We start from the raw sequence: 24,571 nt of genomic DNA, 5'->3' as shown, positions 1-24,571 counted from the left end.
CCTGCTTAGCTTCCGAGATCAGATGTGTTTAGGGTAGTATGGCCATTGGCGTCCACTTTCGTAGTTGACTGTAAAAGCACATTAGGGCCTCGTCTTCCCACCACACTTGTTTGAAATTAGAAACAATGAAGTCTGCCTTATATTGAGTCAGATCATTCATTCATCTAGCTCGGTAGCGTCTACACTGACTGGCAGTGGCTCTCCAGGGTTTCAGGCCCAGTTCTCCCAGCCCTAGCTGGAGATACCAAGGATTGAACCTGGGGCCTTCTGCGTGCAAAGCAGATGCTCTATCACTGAGGTACAACTCTTCAAAATTATTTATGTGTCAGAAGGCAGAAAACAGCAGCTTCCAGTTGTTTCAGTCACAGATATACTTTGTGATATGCATGTCTTTTTGACATTGTGCACACAGATAACAAAATAACTGTATGTAATTATCAGATCAGAAGACATAACATGTGTGATCCTTACCTTCTTACCTAGTGGGTGTTCTTCAGGGGGCTGGCAGCCCAAAGAGACAGCCTACCCCAAACATATGTGATGGGTTAATCTTTGCTTTCTTCAAGCTTTCCTCCTCTCATATGCTAAGCAAATGAACTACAACAGGTGGCTTTTATCATATAATGATAAGATTATAGTCCTACTTCTCTTTATGATATATTTCCAATATGATCATTCTTAAAAATTGATACTTCATAGGGGTTAGTGGCAAATTTCCATTCCCTCTTTTTCAAATTGACATACTACTGATGGAACACATTTGTTAATATTAGGCTCAAACTAGACTCTACATTCTAGTAACATCCTTTAGATGAAGAAGAGCCACTTCCCTAGGGAGTCATTGGCAGCACAGAGGCATTTAACTGGTTCCCTGCCTGCTATTACCTCACTATAAAGGCATTCCCCTGCACAGATTTCAACTGTGTATTGGTGAGGGCAAAGACAAGACTGCCCTTGGAAACAGACATTTGAAATTTCACAGTAGAAAAGTTGCTAGGGGTGGGAGCAATTTGGAGAGGGAATAGGGTAGTTGGGGAAAGGGTTAAATACTCCTCCCAAGGCCCCTCACAAAAAGGGTATTGGAGTGATGTTGCATGTCTTAGCATGGAAAGGGTAGTTAACCCTTCATTCATTCCTTAGCTAATATTGGCATGGGGATAATGGGAAGGTATATATCACTCTGCAAGTGCTGCCCAAGAAAGTACATTGGGTACTCTGTGGCTGGAGGGAGGAGGGCACTCCCTTAGCTACTGTTTTAAGGAGGGTTGCCGTAAATTGGCTAAAGGTAGGGGAACTGTGGTTTGGGGCTTGTGGATTTCATTAAGCCTCCCCCTTACCTCCCACTCCACCTTATAATTTTAACACTGTCCTGGCTTTACAAAATATGGGTACCTCTCTAATATAAGCCTTCTTCAGTCATTTGGTACCCATGAGTACAAAATACATGTAGGAGCTCTCTAATTTCTGGGCTGTTACTGGAAGAAAGGACAGGATGTAAATCTAATAAATAAATTTCTGTTTGTGTGGATGAACATGAACATCCATGCGTGCATACGCCTCCTTCAGACTTACAGTGATCATGTGTTGAATTGGACATGGCCAGCGCATCCATCAATGCCAGCACATTCTCAAAATCTCCTTCATGCCCAAGGGTACCAAACAACCAAGGAGTGCTATAGACAAGCATTCTGAGATAAAACATATTTATAGTTCCAAGAGCACATTGAGAAATTTGTACTGATGGAGGTGTACCAGCATCCTTTGCAAGACTAATAAGGCAAATCCATTCTCCTACAACCGTTTCAGACAGTATTAATCTTTTGGGCAGAATGTGTGTAGTCCTTACTACTCTGAGCAGGTATTGTAACCACAGTGCTCTTTTTGCTGGGGAATCACTGCATTTGTATATTGAAATTAACAACAGTTACTGGGAAACAGCTATTCTTGTCCCAGCAACAACTACCACGTATGTGGGTAATGGTTGACCTACTATTATAGTGACCATCCAATCAGTGCCCATGATATAGCGCCTCATAACCCCACGCCAACCTCCTTAAGAACATAAGAAGAGCCTGTTGGATCAGGCCAATGGCCCATCTAATCCAGCATCCTGTTCTCACAGTGGCCAACCAGATGCCCATGGGAAGCCTGCAAGCAGGATCTGAGCACAAAAGCACTCTCCCCTTCTGTGGTTTCCCGGAACTGCTATTCAGAACCATGCTGCCTCCAACCATGGACACAGACAGCCACCAAGGCTAGTAGCTGCTGATAGCCTTATCTTCCATGTATTTGTCTCCGTGTACTCCTACCATTTTGAATGGTCTGCCAATTTTGTTTTTTTTTAATTCAGAGCTGCATTTCTCCTCTAGTGCTCAAGCAAACTCCTGCTACAATTTAAATAAAAAGACTATGTACTCATATATCATGTAAAGAGGATCTCTGGCTAACTTCATCCCCCTTCCATTACATGGGGACAGAGATACTGCTTACTGTGTCTAGCTCTAGAGAAGTACCCAGAGAGAAAAGTTATTTCTACTGAGCAAAGGAAAGGGTTTGAAAAAGCTCCTATGCTACAAAATCAGTAAAAGAAAATAACATTTAGGAATACAGAAGTATTTAATTGGATGTTTTGGATGAATGCGGTGGATTAAAGAAATACCACTCTATACATACAGAGCTGAATGTACTTGTAAGAATTGGATAAAATGAATTATCTATGAAGCTTTAAAAAGTGTTGTGGTGGTAATGCATGCTCAGTCCTGTCCCTATTCTGCCGTCATTCATCAAACATGTAATGGTTTTGCCCACTACCATTACTGTTTACTTATTACAGCTTATCCAGGCATTTGATGGCTGAAGGAGACTGTTCCTGGAAACCTGAAGATCATTGGATGAAAGAATATTTTGAACTGTAACTGTTTTCAGAATGCTTTTTAATTTTGTTGATGTATTTATCACCCTGGTCTCCTTTGGGAGGAAGGGCGGGATATACATCAATAAACAAATACAGTTTTTATTTCTTCCAAGAAGTTCAGCACAGCATTACAGTCCTCTCTCCCTCCCGCCCTCATTTTATCATCACAACAATTCTGTGAGGTAGGTTACACTGGGAGATGGATGGCTCAAGGTCATCTAGTAAGCTTCACGGCTGTGCAGGGATTTGAAGCCAAATTTTATTCTGATACTCTAACCACTTCCCCACATGGTCATCTAGTTAGGCTTCATCTAGTGACAGAGTGGCTTATACATGCAGTAGCACTGAAAGAAAATAGTTCCTCTCTGCACATATGCCAGAGGAATAATCACAACCCATCTTCCTACATGCAGAGCTGGCCCTGCCATTGGCAGAGTCAGATAGCTGCCTTAGGAGGCAGATACCAGTGGCGGGGGCAGCCCTCCACCATTCTCCCCAAATCCCCTAAGCTAGCTTGCTGCTCCCAGGTATGGTGGAAGATGTTGTCCCATTACCCATGATGAACTAAGATTCAACTGCGAGCCTGGTCAGATTCTGTACATGGAATGGGGGCAACATAACTGTATTCCCCTTAAAATGTATTGGACTCGGCCGGTGCCAGAGGGCAGTCAGGTTGGGCCATGGCAGAGCACCCTGCGGCACAGGGCCCCCCTGATGAGCCCCTCCTTAGGTGGGGTGGTGCTCCCGTTCTGTGATCTGTGGCAGGCTCAGAGAGAGAGCTCCCAGGCATCACCCCCAATACATACAGGGTGGGCTTTGATAAGCTTGCATGCACACCCCACCTACCTCTCCCCTCAGTTAGAATGCTGTGCGTGCATGCCTGCCTGCCGTCACCCAAGATGGTGGCAGGGGCTTCTCTAAGGAGCTGACACCCCTGCCACCATCTTGCTTGACGGCAGGCATGAGCTCTATGCGTTCACATCATTCATGAAAGGTAGGTGGCATGCACAGATGGGCTTATTAGCTCTGCGCCGCCTGTATGGGGAGGTGTTCAGCTACAGCATTGTGGGCCCAGAACAGGCTGGTGCCCAAGGGCCCAATTATGCCTGGCGCCAGCTCTGATTAGACTAACCCTGCCTACATCCAGGATCATCTCTTTTTAGACATTGAGTACTGCACACTCCCACAGCCTTAGCAGCCACTTGTGCAACTCACAGCTCTCCTTGAGAGCCTTTTGCCTTGTCAACATCCTGCTTGAATTGTGGGTGGCCAGAACTGAACACAGCACTCCAAATCAAACCAGAGCTGTTTTATTTTTTAAAAAAATCAACCATACTGGTGCTTCCCAAGAATGGGCAATGGATGGTACATTGTGTTAATGCAGCCTGAAATAGAATTGACCTTTTGGTCTCATCATCACATTGTTGACTCACAATTGGTTTGTCATCCACTGAGTGGTTAAGACCACTAATCATGTATTTCTGAAGAGTTTGTAGGTGTGAGGGCACCTTGTTCTCACACTATAAATCAGCTTCCCATTAGCACAGCTGTAAGTGGGCATCTGATTATCTATTAGTACATTAGGTAGTCTTTGCTGCATCACTTCCATTTGAACACAATGAAAGCTGAATTATTTTTGTAGTGCCAATGGATCAATTTTGAGAGGTGCTTTAAAATGTTAAGGAAGCATCCATTAAGGTTCTCAGGCTACGAGGGGTTCTGTGAGGCCTGACCAAGGGGAGAATGAGAGAAACATTCCATTTTTCACTGTTTCCTGATCCTCTTCTTACAGCCTAGTCTCAAATCCCTTTTCTACTGTTCATCAATATTGCATGCTATTTTTATGACTTCTCTTTCTTTTGAAATGGTCTTCCAACAGAAAATGGTGTAATTAAAATATTGTAATAAACTAGCATGGCAGTGTTGTATCCAAGACCTTGTTATTACTGCTGCTTGGAGTTTGCTTGAAAGTTGTACATAAGTCCACTTAAAATCAGAGACAGATGAGTCACCAATAAGTTAAATCCCATTAATTTCAAAGATGCCACATTGCTATTGGTATTAGCCAAGTCATAAGTGAACTTTATAGTAGTCTGAATGTATTTAAACTTGCCCACTGCCTGGCTTTGATTTTAACTTTTTCTTGGTCTTTTGTAATAGCTAATGGCTAAAACAGTAAAAAAATTAACTGAACAGAATATTTATTTTGAAGATACTTAAGTGTGACTAACTTGCTTTGGCTTCCATCATTTGCATCTAACATTCAAATTGTATGTTTTAAATCAAAATATTCAGTGCGTTGTGTATTACAATACTACTACCTGCAAACTTGTAAAATCTGCTTTGGACTGAGTATTTTTAAAACAATTTTCACTTAAATTATAAAGCACTTTTATATGCGAGTTGGTCACTCTCTAGGCTCCAAGAAGATATTGTGTAATTTATATTACTTACCCATACGATGAAAGGTTTTAGACAGCTTGAAACGTGAAGAAATTGCTTTGCAGGAAGTTTAAGAATGTAACACAAAAAAATTAAGTAAAGATGGTTAATTTGGTTGGGCATGATACAAGCAAAGTTACTTTGTTAAAGTTCCATTAATTTCAGTGGAGAGATTTAAGCACATGCTTAACTTTTCCATTGATTTTAATTAATTTCTAAAAGTGTTTAATTTCAGATGGATTGTGTCCCCCCCAATACATAAGAATGTTCTCACAGAGGTTCAGTGATCCAGCATCCTGACTGCTGCCGGCTGGGTAACCAGATCTCTCTAGGAAGCTCTCAAAGCACTACCCTGAATATGTATGGTCCATTTTAGGATTAGCTATCATGGCGAATAGCCACTGACTAGAGTGTTTCTCCTACCATAGAAAACAGCACAAAGGCAAACAGTTAAGATCTTGACGATGTAGAATTCATTAACATATTAGGAAAAAATATTTCCTGCAATGGAACAAGTATCCTATGCATATAGTGAATCCAAGTGAATATTTCAGGAAAATTTTCATACAATTCAAGAAGATCACCACACCATATCCTGCTGTGTTACATGCTCAGGAGAATTATGTTCCTTAGCTCCGCTAAAAGTTTCTATCTGCCCAGCTCTATTTCATGTTGTAGCAGAGTTGGCAGGTTTGGTTGTATGGGGCACCCTCCTGTGGTATGCAGTGGCATGGCTTTCACTTTGGATGTGCAGAATACCATACCCTAACAGACAGAGCACAAAGGGAAATGCCTGATCCACTTCTAGTCATACATAGCTGTGTGGGAGTAGTTGCACTAAAATGCAGATGAGGATGCAATGGTCTTAGCTATATGCCTTTGAAAGCATCAGATGCTTCTTTCTGTCTAGAGCAGTGGTTCCCAAACCTCCCCCCCCCGGCTCACTCGAACATTGCCCATGGTCATGATGCACTACATCATTTTTCTGTCTGTTGTAGCAGTTGCAGTGAGCTGTGCTAGATGCTAAATGATTTTAATTGTATTTTAATTGTTTCTTTTATTTCTTGTATTGTATTATAATTTGAATTCCATAGAATTCAGATTGTAATACAATAAACTATACTATAATAAAAGTAGTAATAAAAATACAATAAAAAATCAGTATGAATGTTTTATGTAGACATGCTGCAGATCACCTGAATGAAGCCTGGAGACCACAGTTTGGGAACCTCTGATCTAGAGAGTTAACTTTTTTTTTTTGTCCTAATGGCTAGAAGTTACTTGTTTGAAAAAGCTGAGCCTTGCAATCACTACTGCATTAGCCATATCACCTTTTGATTTGCAAAATATAATTCCTTAAAAGAGAAATATGCTTTTTACAAACACTGCCATTTCTTGTTAGCCGTAAGCAAAGTAATTGCTGAGTGTGTGTAAGCATGGATGAATGTGTGCAGATTGATTGAGATATGGGTATATTAGCGGGTGTGAAATGTGAGAAAGTGGAAACCTATCTTAGATATTTTATCTGTATTATTGTTTTACATACTGTACTGTTTAATTTTAATTTTCTTGTAAACTGCTTTATGATTTTTTAAATAAAATGTAGTACATAAATACTTGAAATAAAAACAGTAATAAAGTGGGGGCTACTGTTAGGCCATCAACAAGTTCAAAGGCTAGGAGAAATTAAAGCACTGAACAGGTACATGGAATTAACCGGGGAAAGATGACTGGATATTCTGTCTGCTATGTTGAGGCTGGTATAGCACAGTGGGGAGGAGAGCCTGGCTGGGAGTCCAGAGTCTGCGAGTTCAAATCCCCGCTCGTGTCTCCTGGGTGTCAAGAGCCAGCTAAAGATCACCCCACAGTGAGTGACTCAGGGGTTATGTGCCCTGACACCTGTGCAGCCGCGGGCAAGTTGCATAGTCCCAAGGAGCCCAGTTGCCCCCCAGCTGGCACTTGCGGACAAGAAAGGGGCTGGCTTGTGCAGCTGTGGCAGGCTGAGCAGGCCCATGCCAGCTGCGGAGGACTAGCCTCAGAGAGAGGCAATAGTAAACCCCCTCTGAATACCGCTTACCATGATAACCCTATTCATAGGGTTGCCATAAGTTGGAATTGACTTGAAGGCAGTCCATTTCCATTTTTCATGTTGAGCTAATACAATTCAGTGTTGTTGGTTAATTGAAAAAACCAACAAACAAAAAATAACTGGAGGAAACAGAGATCACAAACAATGCTGATTCTAGCATTTTGAGACCATTGGGCCCAGCTTCCTCAGTGGGACCCCTTAACCTGGAAGAGGTGGGACGTGCCAACTAAGAATTCCCTTAGGCTGCTCCTGATCTTCTTGGATACTCTATAGAAAGTGGAAATGTTATGGCAGTGAGCTCTTTGGTGGTCTTGAGGCATGGGCATTCGCCCAACCTTGCTACCCTTTGGAGCCAGCCCAGTTCAAGAATGGCTAGAAATGACTTTTAGTGAAATTGTATTTTAATACTTGTTCTCATGTTTCCTTTTTGAAAACCTTAAAAAACAGTCCCAATGTCAAACACAACCTTTTAACCTCTTGTGTGCCACATGTGGGCACCCAGGCGTACTATTTACTTACTTTACCTGCTTTCATTTGTACTCTATTCTTCTGCCAAAGAACTTGGAGCAACTTACATATGGTTTCCAGGAAGGATATTCCATACAGGCAGAGTACAGGGCCAGAGTTTGTTGTAGAACTGCATCAAGCACCTTCATATCATGCTTTGGAAAAGCAAGTAGAAGAGAGTTATTTTGAAATCAAATGTATATGCCAGCCAGTGCAGAGTTTACACCCACATTACTGGTGTGGGAAAAGTATAAATAAATAATTTTCCGTGTCAAGAGTGAAAATGCCTTTATTTTCCAGTGAAACAGGGAAGCATTAGAAAATCCACTTTTGTTCCCATTGATTTCAATTGACCCCGTTTCAAAACACTGCAAAATTGTGTTAAAAGATTCTCTGATAGAATGTTCTTAAGGACACTCTCTTTCTGTAGTTTGTAGATATGATGCTCTACATTCTGGGTTATACTGTTCTTGTGTCAGGATCTGAATTTAGACATTGCATCTATTTTTACTTTTCAAAGATACAACATTTCCTGAAGAATTACTCCCTGGATATACTGGAAACATCCTCTTTGATTGATATTTATTACAACCATGCTGAACCTGCCAACATACTTCAAATTGGGTTATATAATAGTAAAACTGTTTTCAGTGGCTTTTGATTTAGTTGTAATATTTGCTCCAGATTCCATCATCTTAAGGGCAATTTTACCTTAAATTAAATGTCACCTATATTTAAAATAAACAATTTTGTAGGTTCCAGATTTACAGTATGGAAATGTAGCTAATTAAATTATGAGATAGTGTTTGTGACACAGAATTATTGTAAGGAATACATGACCCTCCTTGTCCTCAGTTTATTAAAAGGCTCAAACTAAAATATTTGCTTCTGGTAAGCTAAAAGCTGAAGTTTTGTTTTTTATTTATAAAAACATTTATAAACAACCTTTTGGCCCTAACAATGGCCCCCAATATTATTACAATATTATGTACAAAAACAAAAACATTAAAACCAATTTTAAACAATAATCAGATTAAGAACACAGCAGAAAACATCATAGCAAAAACAAACCATCACATACTAAAACTGCTCAACAAAACCTTTTTTTATTGCCAGCCCAAAAATTAGCAGAGATTGGTTCAGTCTAATCTCGCTTGGGAAGGAATTCTGTGGTTAGCAGGTGCCACAGAAAAGGCCCTCCACCACATTCCCACCAACTGTACGACTTTAGGTTAGGGGTAGGGAATCTCAGCCTAGAGGCCAAATGTGGCTTATCTAGCCCTTTGGACTCCCCAAAGCCTTGCATTGCATCATGGTTTTTTGGGGGGACTGGCAGGAATGTGTTCTTGAACTGACAATGCTTCTTGCTTGCCTGGATAGAGAATAAAGAGGTTGTGTGACTGTGTATACAAACAAGCCTACTTTACAAAAGGTAACATTCACATTTATTGTTCTGCCCACTTTTGCCTCCAGCCTTGTCCACTACAGGCATATGGCCCTCAAAAGGGAATGCAGTCCTCAAGCTGAACATGGTTCTCCATTCCTTCTTTAGGTGATGGGACATACAGCAGGGCCTCAAAACAGGATTGTCATCTACAGGCAGATTTATATGGGAACAGGCAATCTTCCAGATGATCTGGCCCCAAGCTGTTTAAGAGCTTGATATGTAAGCAGCACCTGCATCTTGAGCTGAGCCCAGAAACAAACCATAGACCAGCCTTTCCCAACCAGTGTGCCTCCAGATGTTTTTGGACCACAACTCCCATCAGCCTCAGCCAGCATTGCCAATGGTCAGGAAAGATGGGAGTTGTGGTCCAACAACATCTGGAGGCACACTGGTTGGGAAAGGCTGCCATAGACCAATACAGTTGATATTCTCAAACCCAAATTAGTTTGTCTGCTGATCATAAGAATCTATCTTGTCCAAATTAAGCCTTAGCCTGCTGACCCCCATTCAGCCCATCACAGCATCCTGGCAACTGTTCAAGACTTCCACTAGCTCCTTAGCATTAGTTGGCAAAGAAAGGTAGAACTGTGTATCATCAGCTTAGTGATGTGATCTAATTCAAAACGACCTAAGCGGTTTCATGAAGATCAGATGTGGGGAACCTTTGGTCCTCCAGATGTTGCTGAACTACAACTCCCGTCATCCCTGGTCATAAGCTTGATGGGGCTGATGGCAATTTTAGTTCAGCAACATCTGGAGGACCAAAGGTTCCCCACATCTGATATAGATGTTAAAGAGCAAATATGATTTTAAAAAGCCTGAGTCACCCCATAAAACAATGTCCAGGGAACCAAGCAATAATCCCCAGCACCATCTGCTAGGAGAATTCAGCCAGCTACAGACAGAACCAACGCAAAATGGTCTCTGTGCCACACAAGCATCCCAGAAGGGTATCAAGGCTGATGGTATCAAAAGCCACTGAGAGGTCCAGCAGAATGAACAGGGACACACTTATCTATAGGTCATCCATCAAGGTTGTTTCTGGACCCAGATTGGAAAAGATATAATCAGCTTCAGTCAAGAAGTTGTGTTGCATACATGAGCAAAAGAGTTTCCAAGTATAATTGTATACACATTTAAATATACACTGACCAGTACTCTCTCTGCTTTACAGATTTTGCATGTAAGAGAACCAATTAACTCTGTAATCCTTACAGTCATATAGGAGTAAGTCCCATTGAACTTGGTAGGACTTGCATCTGAGTAAATGTGCATCTGATTAGGCTCAAAGTGGGCTTTATTGGTGTAACAGATGGCAAGCTGCTTAGGTTTGCCAGGTCACAATCCAGAGAGCCTGCCTGTCTCTTTTAACTGAAGAAAAAGGATGCAGAGTTTCTCTTGTTCTGCTCCCTCCTAAATCCTCGTTTGCCCATCCTTTCCCCATGTAGGAGACAAAGTGAGAGCCCTGCTTCCTCCAACAAGTTGGAGGGAAACTGAGATGTGAAAAAGATCTAGACAGCAGTAACCACCATATAGGAAAAGGTGGCTATGGTATGTTTAAAGAAAAAAGTAGGATCTCTGGATACCAACGTAACAGCTCGGTAAAGTATGCCATCAAACAGCACATACCTATACAAAGGGTAATTGAGCTCAGATCATGCTTACCATGTCAAAGGCAAAGGCCTAACAGCATGAAAGTTAATAGGCTTGCAGTGAGTTGGAGTAATTCCTAGTGGACTGGAGACCAGGTAAGTTGCTAAGGGATGTTCTTTATCGTGAGCCAAGGGAATTGTCTTATGTAAGCAAGGTACTGCAAGGGTTAATATGCCTGGAGAGGAGGGAAGGTAAGAAACTGCTGCTGTGATGAGATCATTTCCACCAGGCTACCAAATGCTGGAGTTTGCTGGAAGCTAATGGAAAGCTACGGAGTTTGTCCCATAGACTGTGTCTTGTTAGAATGAAGAAACAGCTTCAGAATTTATGGTACAAAGGGAATACTCATCAAGACCATTGCAACAGACAAAGCTTCACATTCATAGGCTGAAGCCTAGATGACAGAGGCCATAAAATGAAGATGAATTAGCATATTCTTCCTTTTTCAAACCAGCGTTTCTCATATTGTGTCTTGGGGTAGAACACCTCCAGCTCTGCCACCCCTGGGGTTATTCTGTTCCATGCACTTACTGCTTATGGCCGGAGACAGCCCTTTAGTCCTGATCATAGCATAGCATAGTATCGTAAGGAAATGTAACGACAGCCACTATGAACAGAGGCAGTAGTAGATGGAGAAAGCCGTAAGGACAAGCTCAGCAAGCCTGATAATAGTCTGCAGATCACCAGCTGAGGAACAGACATAGAAGTGGTTTGTATTTTTTTAAAAAATGTACTGCAAGAACATCTTAGGGTTCATGCCTTACTTCACACTTGTTTCCATACCAGTTTTATTGCACTGTGCTCACAACTTTCCTCCAACTGGTCCATACATGGACTATGAAAACAACTGTTGAATTTAACTCCCACTGTCCCTTAGTCAGGCATTTCCAGGCATCCAGTCTTCCTGGCACAGCATTTGATAGAAGCTAGGCTAGAACCTTAATGGGAAGTCCTAGCAGAATTCCATTTTGACCATGTCCTGATTAATATGAAAACACTCTGCTTTAAAAAAAACCCATAGAATTATGTGTATAAACACACTTTAAATGTAAATATATACTTAAAAGTCTTAATTCCCACTTGCCAGCTTCCCACTTACTTTTAGCTGGTCCTGCATTGATTCCTCTTCTATTCTCCACTATGGCAACTGCAGTTAGTAGGCTCATGTTCAAAGTCTAGCTACTGTTTATTTTTAAAATCCATGCTGTCTTGACCACACACAGCATGTTATGTGTGTTACAACAGGAGACTTAGATGAAGCTCTTTTGAACTGTGTTAAAACTTTTCAACAACTCATACTTGTCCTGTTCTTTTGTTTTTAGTTTAAAAACCAATGGGATGTATTCAATTTGTTCATGCACAAGCACAATGAATTTGTGGAATTGGATTGCCTATAGCCCCCCAAGCACCTACAAAATCTGCTCCAAAGGATTGGGGGATTCCCCAGAACAGATTTTGGGGCAGGTAGCTTCAGGGGGGAAGGAGATGAAGGTGGAATCCTCTTCTGCAGCATTGAATGTCACCCAACGTCTTCTGAAAGGCTATTTTTCCCTAGCAAACTACTGTATACTTCAAAATCTTATTGCAGTTCTTGTTTGTATCAGTATGGAGGAAAAAAGTTGCTTTGGTTTAAAAAACCAGCCCATGAGGATGAGATAGTGGTATTTTAGAGTAAATTAAAGTACTGTAATATGTAGGAAGGTTACTACAAGGTAAGAGTGTTCAGGACATATTTAGGTAGATGATTTGAAAATGTTGATATATAGCAGAACTATTTTGATGAATGGATGGGCTAAAGAGCAGCCTTTTTCCATACCCGCCCATAATAGTGCATAGACATGAGACCACTTGCCATTCCAGATCATCTAGGCATCAGGATCCTATGGAACTGTAGATGTAGAACCTCACCTATACCACTGAGGAACATTGCTGGTGTTGTTGGTTAATTGCATCAAATATAAACTCCTCCTTACTGTAAACTCAGTTATTAAAAGGCACTGCAGAATATAATTCTTCAGAGCAGGGCTGAGGATCTTGTGGCCCTCCAGATGTTGTTGGACTACAACTCCCATCAACCCTGGTCATTGAATATGCTGGCTGGGGATGATAGGAGTTGTAGTCCAACATCATCTAGAGGGCCACAGGTTCCTCTATCCTAGCTTTAGCTAGTTAGATATGAGCAGATAATTGTAGGTCAAGTGTGTTAGAGAGGCAATTTGATCCTAGAGGATAGATTGAGCTTTCAGTTATTACATTTGGTAACCAGTTTCTTTTAAGCATACTCCTTTGCTCCCTGTGATGAAGCCCACACAGGTTTGTGCCTCGCACTTTACGGAGCAGAGTATCACTAAGACCAGTTACTTTCCAGGCTGCTTAAAGGTAAAGTAGAGAATTCCCCTTCCCATTCCTCTTTACTGCAAATGGCTAACCACCCATTTGCATCAAATGAAGACTTAGCATCAAATGGACATCCTGAAATATTTGTGTTTCTCTGATAGTACTGAACCAATACATGGTTAATATATTCATTAATATTAATCCAAGAAGCAGAAGTGATTCCCTCTATTGTTATATGATCCAGTTACGCCAACCCCCTGCACTCATTCTGCAATAGGCGTTTGAGTCACTTTTTGTAGCTTTGCACAAGTGTGCTAGGTGACAGCACACCACTTTGCACTTGTGTTCGCATTTCAGGCTTGTGCTTTAAAGCAAATATGAGTAACCGTACCGTCCTGCGGTAGGGTGCGTTAATGAGACGGGAAGAGAGATGAAAAGCTTCTCGCTCAATATTTTCCACCAGCGGGTGACCAATCTGAAAACAGAAAGTAAGAAATGAGATCCTTATGTTTAATAAGGAGACTAACTGTATGAGAGTGGAGGCTGGTTTCTTAATCAGCTCAAATTAAAAAAAATCCACTTCACATCACAAGTAAAACAGGAAGAACAAATTAATTTCACTCCAGCAATTAAAGAACAAGGCAGTGTGGTCAGTCACTTTTTGCCAGCCCAATAGGAAACTAATCTACAGCCAACCTGGGGTATCAGGTTCAAGTGCAATTACGAACAATGTAGTACTGCCTCCAATAACATTCAGTAATACAAGACACTTTTGATAGCATTTCAAACTCAGCTCCAAAACCAAAACCTAGATGCTCTAAATACTTGGCAGGACTGACTGGCAGGGCTGTAAAGGGAAATGTAGGCTCTGTGAGCAAGTGTAAGGAGGTGTAATTAAGAAAACAGAAAGGGATTTGCTGAATGTTAATTATGAAGTTATTGCTTCAACATGTGCCAAGCTATGTAATTTGGCACAGCTGAGACATCTAAATAAATTATACAGAAATAAATGAAAAGCAAATATTGCCTACCCAAAAAAAGGTTTATTTCTCTTTTAGCCATTAGTGCCAAGGAATTCTAAACTGGGACAATCCAGAATGTTCAACTATTACTATCTTCATACTTATGTTCACCTCTGCTGTGTTTATAACCACTTATTTTTCCTTGAGTCTTATACCTGAATTATGCTGTTAGTATTCCACTGAAATCACTGATCCTGCTCATACTTCATAAGTTCACTGATCATTGCAGGATTGTGGATCTAAAATGCATTGCCCAAATCTCTCTACACCAGTTCTTTCATATATCTTTTAATTCTAGCTCTTTCTTATCTTATTTTACTCATAGCTCACCTCTGGTGGTTCATAATAATGCATACAGTGCTTCTTTGTTGGTAACAATGGTTCTTGTAGGAAAAATTCAAAGATGGATGGTTGCTACTATACTAGCTGGGTACACAGAACAGGGCCTTCTCAGCAGTGCTCTCCCCATTATGGAATTAGATTCCAAGTGAGATCAGACAAGCCCCATCCTTTGTTCATTTTAAACTGGCCTTAAAAACTTTTTTATGGTGGCTTTTGGGGGAGGTTTTCATATATGGAATGTTGACATGAATACTTTGGATGGAGCCGGACATTTTTAAGTCTTAATGATATTGTTACATTTTATGGATTTTTACTGTATACAGTTGTAAACTGCTTTGAGAGGCATTTTTGCCAAAATGTGGTCTAAAAGCTCATTAAATAAGAATTTTCACTGTCCTTGAGTTTCTTTTAGAAAACAATGGCATTGGCTACCAATTAGGTACCATGCTAAATTCATGGTGCTGGTTCTGTTGTACAAAGCCCTATACAGTTTGGGATCAGGACACCTAAAGATCATCTCACACTTTCTTCTACCCGACTTATCACTGAGTTCTCCAGGAGAGGGCCTCTTGAAGATACCACTCAGAACGTCTGTTCCGTATGATACAGGGATCAGCCCTTTAATGTGGTGGCATCTACCCTTTGGAATTCTCTCCAGTTAAATAAACTACAGGCAGGCACAGTCTCTATTGTATTTCAGCACCTACTGAAGACCTTCTTTCCATAAGCCTTTTAGGTAGAGATCTTTATCTGCATATATATTATACTTGTTTTTACTGTATTGATTTATCACTAATGTGTTTGTCGCCCCCGGCACCTTTGGGAGGATGGGTGGGATATAAATTTAATAAACAAACAAATGTTCTTGTGCTTTGTCAGTGATCATAATCACTAAATCTAACATTGCTGGGGGATAGCCTGAAAGAGTTCAACAGAGGGAGATCCCCTATGTTTTGAACTATTACCACCCTGGCCTTTGAAGTCTGTGCAGCTCCTAGCATGAGAAAGGATGCCACTTTTTTTCCTGACAGGGATTCTTTGCCAACAGCAACTTGCTAGTAGGCAGAAGCTCAACAGGTATAGTATTCCCCAGGATTAAATATAGACTGACTTTCACCCAATTTATTCCTAGAAAATACTGCAAATGGTTTGCATTATATATCTTATCTGGATAAGCACTTAAGATTCCTTTATGAATATTGGGACCTTCTTAAAAAGGGGTAATGTTTACTTACTCATCCTAGCCATTTTGGCACACTCCATGCTGCATTTTTAAAGTTTTATTCCTTTTTAAAAAAAAATTACAGCTGATTTTGTAGATATTCATAATTTACCACAGACACCCAAGTAGTTTTTGTGATAAGGGTGTAGGCACAATCTCAATTACCTCACAAGCCCATGGAGATCAGTCAAGATGCTCTCTTGCACACACATTTCCCCCCATTTGTACACTGCAGCAAAAGGCTGGATATGTGTTTAGTGAATTTCTACCTAGCCCTTCAGTTAAAAAAACCCTTACAATAATAATATAAAATTATGATTACAGAATTAAAACAGAAGAATAAAACAAACAACTGGTTAGCAGATAATTCTCCTTTATAGAATCCATTTCACAATTTAGGCAGTCACCAAGAGCACAGGTAGGAGGGAGATAGTAGGGGTCACTGTTATTTCTCCTGTCTGCTTGCTATGTCACTATGGGGTTGCTGGCTTGTTGATTATTCCATCATCTTATTCTGCATATAAGTGCATTTGTAAAAAAAAAGTTTGTTTGTGTACATTCAGTAGCCATCTTTTACCATCTGCACATATACAGTAACACTAGAATGAGGAACGGTGGCAGTAGTCACCAGCCAGATGCAGGAACAGCAATGGATGGAAAAAACCTGGGAAAAGGCAGCATATTGATCAGGTGTGTGGAACCTCTGGTCCTTCAGATGTTGCTGGACTACGATTCCCATCCTGTTGCTGAACTACAACTTCCATTATGTTGCTGACCTACAACTGGCTATTAGCTATGCTTGCTGAGGCTGATGGAAGTTGTATAAATATTTGTATACCACTATTTCATTTAAAAACATAAAGGGGTTTACAACAAGTAAAAACAATAACAAAATCCTTACAATAAAAACCATTAAAAATATAGTAAAAACAAAGGTCAGCTATTGCAAAAAACCCACAAAACTTCTTAACTGCCTGCATAAGCCTTGTGGAACAGAAAGGTTCTCAACCAGCATTTAAAAGTTAAAATAGAAGGCGCTTGCTGAATCTGTTGCCAGGGCATTCCAAAGAACTGGATGAATGACATTGTGGGCTCGATTTCATGTCGATGTTAAATGAGCCTTGCCAACCTGGGGGGCATCAACAACATCTGAAGGACCAGAGGTTGAGGTTCCCCACATCTGATATTGATATTTACACAAGGTTGAAATAAGGTGGCCCTGAATATGTATACCCAACCTTTTGACAAAAGCAGAAAGCATCTTGTGAATGCGTACTGCTGCATGTGAACAACTATGAGCCAGGACACTCTCCCAATTAAAACTGCTCCCAATTAACTACTGTTCCAGATCAGCAACATAAAGCATGTGTCTGAAGGGTAATATGGCAGAGTTGATGGGTCAAACTCAGCAGTCTACCTAGTAACTGAAGCTGGGCAGTCCAGCTTCAGGACCTGAAATTAGCTCTTTGGCAGAAATGGTTCATGATTTTCTGACCAGAGTTGACAAGGACTGTAAACACTGCTTCTAAATTTTGCACTGCAATTCCTAAGGGCCTTGACGTGCCATTTAAGGGATAATTAATGAATACATTAAATGGATAATTATTGAGTTTAATATAGCACGCAAACTAATCATTAAAGCTTAGAGAGAATTCTTGTTGTGTTCGTTACTTAAGAATACCACAGGGATCGAATATTTACCACCACTTTGTACACTACTGACCATCTCTGTAGGTTCTCATGATAAACTTTGATTTATAAATACTTAATTACAAATATAAAGTTCGCCTGAAATACAGAACATCCACAGGGCTTTAGCATAGATTTAATGCATAAAAATACTGGGTGATATCCAACATTGTAGAAGCAGGCATCTACTCACACCACAGGACTTTCCCTGCCTCTCTTACCCCTGCAGCTCCCTACACGCATCCAAAATTTGCTCCAGAGCCCAAACCCATGAGGGTTGCAAGGGGAAGAAGGAGAAGGGCAAGTCCCTTCTGCTTGCACAAGGAGAAGTCCCTTCTGCTTGCAGGCTGACATCACAATCGATCAGCCATTAAGAACAATCCATTTCCAAACTTTCCTTCCTTAGGATGATACATAAATTTGATTTACATGGTGGCCACGAAAAATATGTTTTGAACATCCTTCAATAGAGCAAGTCCATCAAACCTTTTGCTCCCCTGAGCCTGGAGCATAAGTTGTAGATGTGGAGGCACCTGCTGATCATCTCTAGACTTATCCATGCCCATTACACTACTGCAAAGCATTGTACGTGCAGATTCTGAAGACGCTTAGCTAGTACTCTAGCAGCTGTGTTTTGAACATAATGGGACTAGCTGTGAAAATACATCTCATTAACTCTTAAGACAACCACAGGGGCTGTTGAACTGTTTCCAAGCTGTGACCGCACAGGCCAGCTACTCCTGGGCAGGGATTCATATTTGATACTGACAAGGCAATTTAAGACATCGATAGGTTCTAACAAAATATTTATTAAAGACAGAGTTAAGAAACCACAGACAATTACAGCCCTTTATTGCTGTTAGGACATCTGTAACAGAGGTATGGATAGACTGTGCTCCTTAGGCACACATAGACATAGTCTGATGTCAGAATCCCCTATGTTCTGTACATGCCCTTTATGAGTGACCTCTAGTCTTGTGCCTTAAGTGACCAAGAGGTGGTGTTGCTACATCAGGAAAATACTCTCTAGTTATTTACTATTCTGTTCCCAGTTCCCATGATCTCACTGCTGTAGCCAAAACATTACTGATAAGACACCTATAGTTCTGTACTGTTTGCTATCCTGATGTTCCCATGCTGTGAAATGAACCTGCATTTCACAGCTTAGCAACATCAGTAAGCTGCAAGAAAGCTTAACATATTGGCTCTATTTAACAATACAATCAGTATTTACAATCAGTAAAATGGCTTCTAATAAGCATGGATCCAGGCCCCTGAATGCACCCCAATAGAGGTGTGCTATATGGACCTTGCACGTCATTTAATTCATGCTGGAAATCCTTTATGTGATGTTACACAAGCATAATTCCAAATGCTAATGCTTAAATTTAAAGCTCTAAACGGCTTGTGTCCTTGCTGTCTAAAGGATCACCTTTTACCACATGATCCTGCTCAACTTTACAATCATAATCAGATGCCCTCTCCTAGTTCCCCTACCTTCTGCAGGTAGGCAGGTAACACCAGGAGGGGGCTTTCTAAGTTATAGTGCCTGGGCACAAAGTGTCTTTTCCAGAACCAGCCAAAGACCTTTTAATTTGCCCAGCCCTTTTAGCATGTCACTGAATCTAGTTCTAACTGCTAAGTTTACTGATTCTGCTGGTTTTATCTTTCTCTCACACTTTCCTTGTTTCTGATGATTTTATATATTGTCTTGTTTTATTTGATATTGTTTGTAAAAACCTTTGAGAGCTACCTCCAAGTTTAGAGAATTGGAGAGAAGGATATAAAAGTTTTACAGAAATTGTTATTATGATTGCAGTTCCATTTCCTCATAGCATTTCTATACCCTCCTCATTTCAAACAAAGAATGTAGTTGGGGGGAAACGACAGTGAAAATTCCTAACAGTGGTTTTGAGTCATGGAATTTGACTGTACATTTGTATCTACCTGCAGAAAGGTCTGTCCATTCTATAAGGTCAAAAGATGCATTTCCATGTAATTTCTCACAATGTTTACATATATGGTACAACTGCGTTTTCTCACACACAGTCACTTTACTCATCTACATAGACTCTAGGAGTCTTCTCCTCTCCCTCTAATATCTCCAATACTTCCCTCCTCTTGTTTCTCTTCTCTCTGCCTTTGGTGCTGAGGCAAAATGCAGAAGAACAAAGAGTGTAGTGTCTTTAACAGCTGAATAATAGAGCTGTTCAACAGAAGCAGCTTCCCACCATTACTGCAATTGTACATCACAAAACTATCAAAGGCACAAGAGTCCTTATAGAACCCCCCCAATCCTAATAACTTCACCAACTTGAAATAAATTTGCCCATACCCCAAAAGCATTTTATAAGGTATATTTATTTAGACTTTATACTGTTACCTTCCTTCTCCACCAAAATGTGAAGACAGATGTAATTTTTTTTGGGGGGGGGGCTGGAAGCACGCTGCTTGGGGCAGAGGGAAAAGGACCCTGCTTTGTTGATTTTGAGGAGGGTTCTGTTTCATTGAGGAAAAGCTAGCTATAGATAATGCTGATTGGATACTACCTATGATACAAATCAGCACACATAACCCCGAAAGCAGCTTTCTAACTTTAAAAATTTGGGGGAAAATATATAAGAATAATAATATCTAGATACAGTAACTATAGGGCTAAAAAACTTTTTTTTTTTAAAAGAAGGACAGTTTTAAGTGTGCTGAAACATAAGGAGATTATATGATTCCATGTAGCAGATTTCCTGCAGCAGCAGCAGAGGGTTGGACTCATTGAACTTTCAGGTCTCTTCCATCACTATGATTCTATGCGAGGAGCAAGAAATCTGCTGTATAGACAAAAAAAATCCTCATGTTTCAGAGGCTAAACAATTTTTTAAGGTTTACATATTCTTCCCCTTATTTTTTAAAGTATTTTTAAAATATAATTTAAGTTACAAAGCATTCAGTTTGTTGATATGTGTACATCATGCAAATTGCAAAGCCAGGCTCACACCCACTATAAACTGCTGCTGAGCTTTAAACTTTATGGCTGTCTTTACTAAAATCAGCCATTTTCCATTTTGAATTCCTGGCAGCTGACCTAAATTAGTAATAGAACAACTCCATTTTGCAAACAAAATGTTTTTCATCCAAAGCCATTTTCAAACGATTTAACAATAAAACCACTCTACCTCCACCTCCAGGACTTCAGCAAGTAGCTTCCGTGCATTCTGTCTAAGGTTCTCTGTTTTGGGATCACTCCTCACTTCTATTGAGGGTCTATTTGAATGGTCTTTGATGAATGTTCGCCATTCAGTATACACTTCTTTGGCAAGAGCGGCCACATCCTCATCTGTATGCTTGCGCATCTTGTTCACAGTATGACCTTGCAGAAAATGAAAGAAACACAGATTCTTAGTACATATCAATACATAACATATTAGTACATGGCAATATTGAATGGAACTCCTAAAAACTAAGGCATACAAACACTTGGAGCCAGTACCCTGGGTGAGAAAACCCAACCCTATGAGGAATTAACACTTGGCACCCATTTCTCGGCCAGGGTTATTTCCCCTGAAACCTACTATGGCCCAGAGATTCAACAGCACAGCAGCAGCTGTAACATCTGCAGACACCTTTGTGCCTCTCTAGTAGTTCTTGACTATTTAAGCATACTGTAAGATGACTGGGTAACTTTGGTTAGTACAAGGAGTATAAATACCAACTAAGATTTGCTAACATAAGTTCAATGGAGGAAAAGAACAGAAGGCCTAAAAATAATGTCAAAATGCGGAATATTTAAGACAAACACATCTGATACGTCTCAGTTTATTCAAACTAACAATATGTATTTCCAATGGATTTTTTTTTTAAAAAAAATGTTACCTATTTTTGTAGAAAGTAAAACTTCCTTGGAAGGTATTTTCTTCCTTAATTCCATTAAGGCTTCAATTAGATTCTCCTTAGGCTGAACTGAAAGCTCTAGCACAGATTTCCATCTTTTTATATCTTCTACAACTACAACTCTCTACAAAAGGAGAATCATCATTAGGAGACAGACAGAACCGCATATAACTTACTACAGATAAATGTATTGTGTTCTGTGTCAGCTAATATGGTTATTAGCCTATGAATTATTAAAGATGACAGGTAGACTAAGTGCAAAAAACCTGGGTAATCCAAACAGATGAATACTTGTGTCACAGCAAGTCCCTGATGTGAAGCAAATGAAAGAGATCTAGAAAGCAAAATAAACTCATTAGACTGCCATCTTCAAACCACTTACTATTCTGAAGTGTTTTGAGCAGGGATTTTTTGTAAAAACACAAGAACACCCCACAGTCTTGTCCACTACCCCAGCTCTTATTTTTCACTTCCTCCCAATCCAAGGTCTCTCTTCCACTGCAAATGCTTAGTAAGTGTCAAATAATTTTTTCAAGCCACAACCCACCATCCACGTTCTTCACTCCAAACTTCAGTATGCCAAGAACCTCAGCAATTACAGACACCTCATAGCTTGGTTCTCCCTGTGAGCGAACTCTTTACTTCACCAATGCTACTCTCTTCATGATAAATCTTTACTGTTCCTCATATCAATTTCTTGAAGTTTCTTCTCCACTTTGGATCCACTCCTTAAACCAGTAGAGGGGAACATGGGGCCTTCTAGCCTCTGTTGGGACTCTTAACTCTCATCAGTCCCAGAAAGCATGGCCAATATCTCTGAGATAACATAAGTTCTGGTCCAGCAATATCTGGAAGTCAACAGGCTCCCCACTCCTGTACTAAGGACTCCCAAACCTAGTGTTCCAATCCTCTGTGAGCCTTCCCAAAGTCACTCATGTGCACAAAACTTTGATCAAGTGGCAAAGAAATTAAGCTTGTCAAAGTAAAGTGAATATTCAGAGCACTGAAGCTTTGGAACTACCATTTTAAGACCTCTCTAGCATTAATGGTTTGTAAACCCCAGACATAGCATTGGATCCTTCCCACCACAGCATCCCCTCCAAACTTCTCCTTAAGGTTGGGGGACCCTGTTGAATGAGATACATTGTGGCATAGAAGGCTAAATTAAATGGGTGAGATTGCTGAAAAATCAGGCAGAGCTCCCATGCATGGAAAGTGCCTCTACCTAGCTGCTGACAATTCTCTCCCTACTCCTTAACCCCACGTGCCACAGCGAATCCCATTCAGAAGAGCCCCCTGGAGAGGCTGTTGGAGAAACTGTGGGGGGAAAGAATAGGCAGGAAAGTCACCTTCCATCCAGTCCCTTCCCCCAGTGTTTCTCTAGGTCCAATCCATAGTATCTAAGATACACTTCTGACTACTTGAGGAAACCTTAATAGTTTACAGTGCAACAGGTTAATTAAGAAAGTTTAACAATGGTGAAGGGACTCTCCTTCCTTTGTAATGCCTCCCCTGCCCCACCCTACAAGCACTGATTGCCATCCTGGATTTTCTACCTTCATACCTCTGAAAATAGCTTCTGCTTGCTATTTGTACCCTTGAAACTACAGTTATCTGAAATAAAAGAATAACCATAAAATATTCCACTGGTTCTTTAATGAAGTTACTATAATTGGGGATATATAATTCAGTAGTCTACCTTCAGAGACTCTATAGTAGCTTGCTTGAAAACCTTTTCCCCAGAATCTTTCTTCTTCGAGCGTCGTTCAGTTCTGGGTCTTCGTGTAACAAACTTATCCATGATGCAATCCTTAAACAGACAGAATCCACTGATTATAGTAAAAAGACAAATCTGTGTCAAAGTAGGGAGGAATAAGCATGCTACATAACTACCTTCTTCAGTAAAAAAACCTGGGGTTGATACTGATCTTACAATTATAACTAATACAGCATAGTGCTCATTAATCTGAAAATAACAAAGGAGGCAGAAAAGGCCTGGTGGAGGAAGAGGCCTTTATGATCTGTATCTGGCAGCTTAGTATAAAATCACAGCATCTGGGTTAAAAATGTGTTACTGCAGAAGACATAAATGAAAGTTGGGCACCAGAAATTATCAGAAGAAACAAAGACCAGCAGTTAATACCCTCCAAAGAGAGGCCTGTTTGGAGTCATACTTTCCAATTTGGATATTCATTCCCAAAGCGCAGATTTGAGATGGCATCCTGTTATCACCCAGGGTAAGAGGTAGTTAGTTCTTTATTGTTACTTTGTACTGCAGGGCTGAGCAAACAAAAGGGAAATGATACAGAACATTCAGGATATGGGCTTGTTGCTCAAAGTGACCAATGCTAATGAGTTAAAAGGGCAGGCAGAAAGACTGTGATGCCCTGAAAAACAGTATATCGGGGTGGGTATGCAGAGTTAAGGGGGCTACCATCATCTTCTCTGGACAGCTTTACAGTTCAATGCCTTTAACAGGCAGAAATCTAAGCGGTGTAGTTTTTGTTAAGCATAAATATGTAAACGGTGGGGATGGGCTCCACCTGTTGAAACACTGCCTGTTAAAGACGCTTAAATCCTAACCCCAGGAGTCGGACGTGATTATAACCCTTGTCAGAGTGCTAATTTGGGAGCTGGGGAAGAATAATGAATGAGCTTAGTGAAGAGACTACCGTGTGAAACAGCTGAGGTCAGGGCAGCCCTCTTACATCGAGACAATGGGAGAAGAACTCACCTTGAAGTACCAGCATTTGCCCGATGATTCCCGGCTGCCTATTAGCTTCCGGTACTTCTTGTTCTCTCGAACTACATTTCCCGGCAGGTCTTGGGGCGCGAACCTCGTGTACTCTCACGACATCTTTTTCAACAGCCTCCCACAAAATTAATCATAGAGATAAATTATGATAGGGCAATCCTAATCATGTCCACTCAGAAATCCTATTGAATCAATTGGGGCTTACTCCCATATAAATGGGGTTAGGATTGCAACCTAAGTAACACAACACACTCCATCATAGACATA

The 24,571-nt window shown here is 40.6% G+C and overlaps 1 protein-coding gene and 1 long non-coding RNA gene across 3 annotated transcripts in view; one reads left to right on the top strand and one right to left on the bottom strand.

Moving 5' to 3' along the window:
- Positions 1-8,834, top strand: part of LOC133387720 (uncharacterized) — a 43,233-nt gene extending 34,399 nt beyond the window's left edge. The window contains exon 4 of the long non-coding RNA XR_009763543.1: positions 8,473-8,834. This is a non-coding gene — a long non-coding RNA (uncharacterized LOC133387720). The remainder of the gene's footprint in view (positions 1-8,472) is intronic.
- Positions 8,224-24,429, bottom strand: TCEANC2 (transcription elongation factor A N-terminal and central domain containing 2). 2 transcript variants are annotated; one of them, XM_061633060.1, is made up of 5 exons: positions 24,284-24,429; positions 23,249-23,359; positions 21,532-21,673; positions 20,835-21,028; positions 8,224-13,864 (listed from the first exon to the last, which is right to left on the bottom strand). In XM_061633060.1, exons 2-5 carry the CDS (start codon positions 23,348-23,350, stop codon positions 13,676-13,678), a joined length of 627 nt encoding a protein of 208 aa, XP_061489044.1. In that variant the 5' UTR covers positions 23,351-23,359; positions 24,284-24,429; the 3' UTR covers positions 8,224-13,675. The 2 variants fall into 2 exon arrangements, with proteins under 2 accessions (XP_061489044.1, XP_061489045.1); XM_061633061.1 differs by having other exon boundaries at positions 24,222-24,285.
- Between the last annotated feature and the right edge of the window lie 142 nt (positions 24,430-24,571).

The sequence above is a fragment of the Rhineura floridana genome, chromosome 6 (genome assembly GCF_030035675.1).
Source record: "Rhineura floridana isolate rRhiFlo1 chromosome 6, rRhiFlo1.hap2, whole genome shotgun sequence".
Lineage (NCBI taxonomy): Eukaryota > Metazoa > Chordata > Lepidosauria > Squamata > Rhineuridae > Rhineura > Rhineura floridana.
This window is presented reverse-complemented; position numbering and strand designations above follow the sequence as displayed.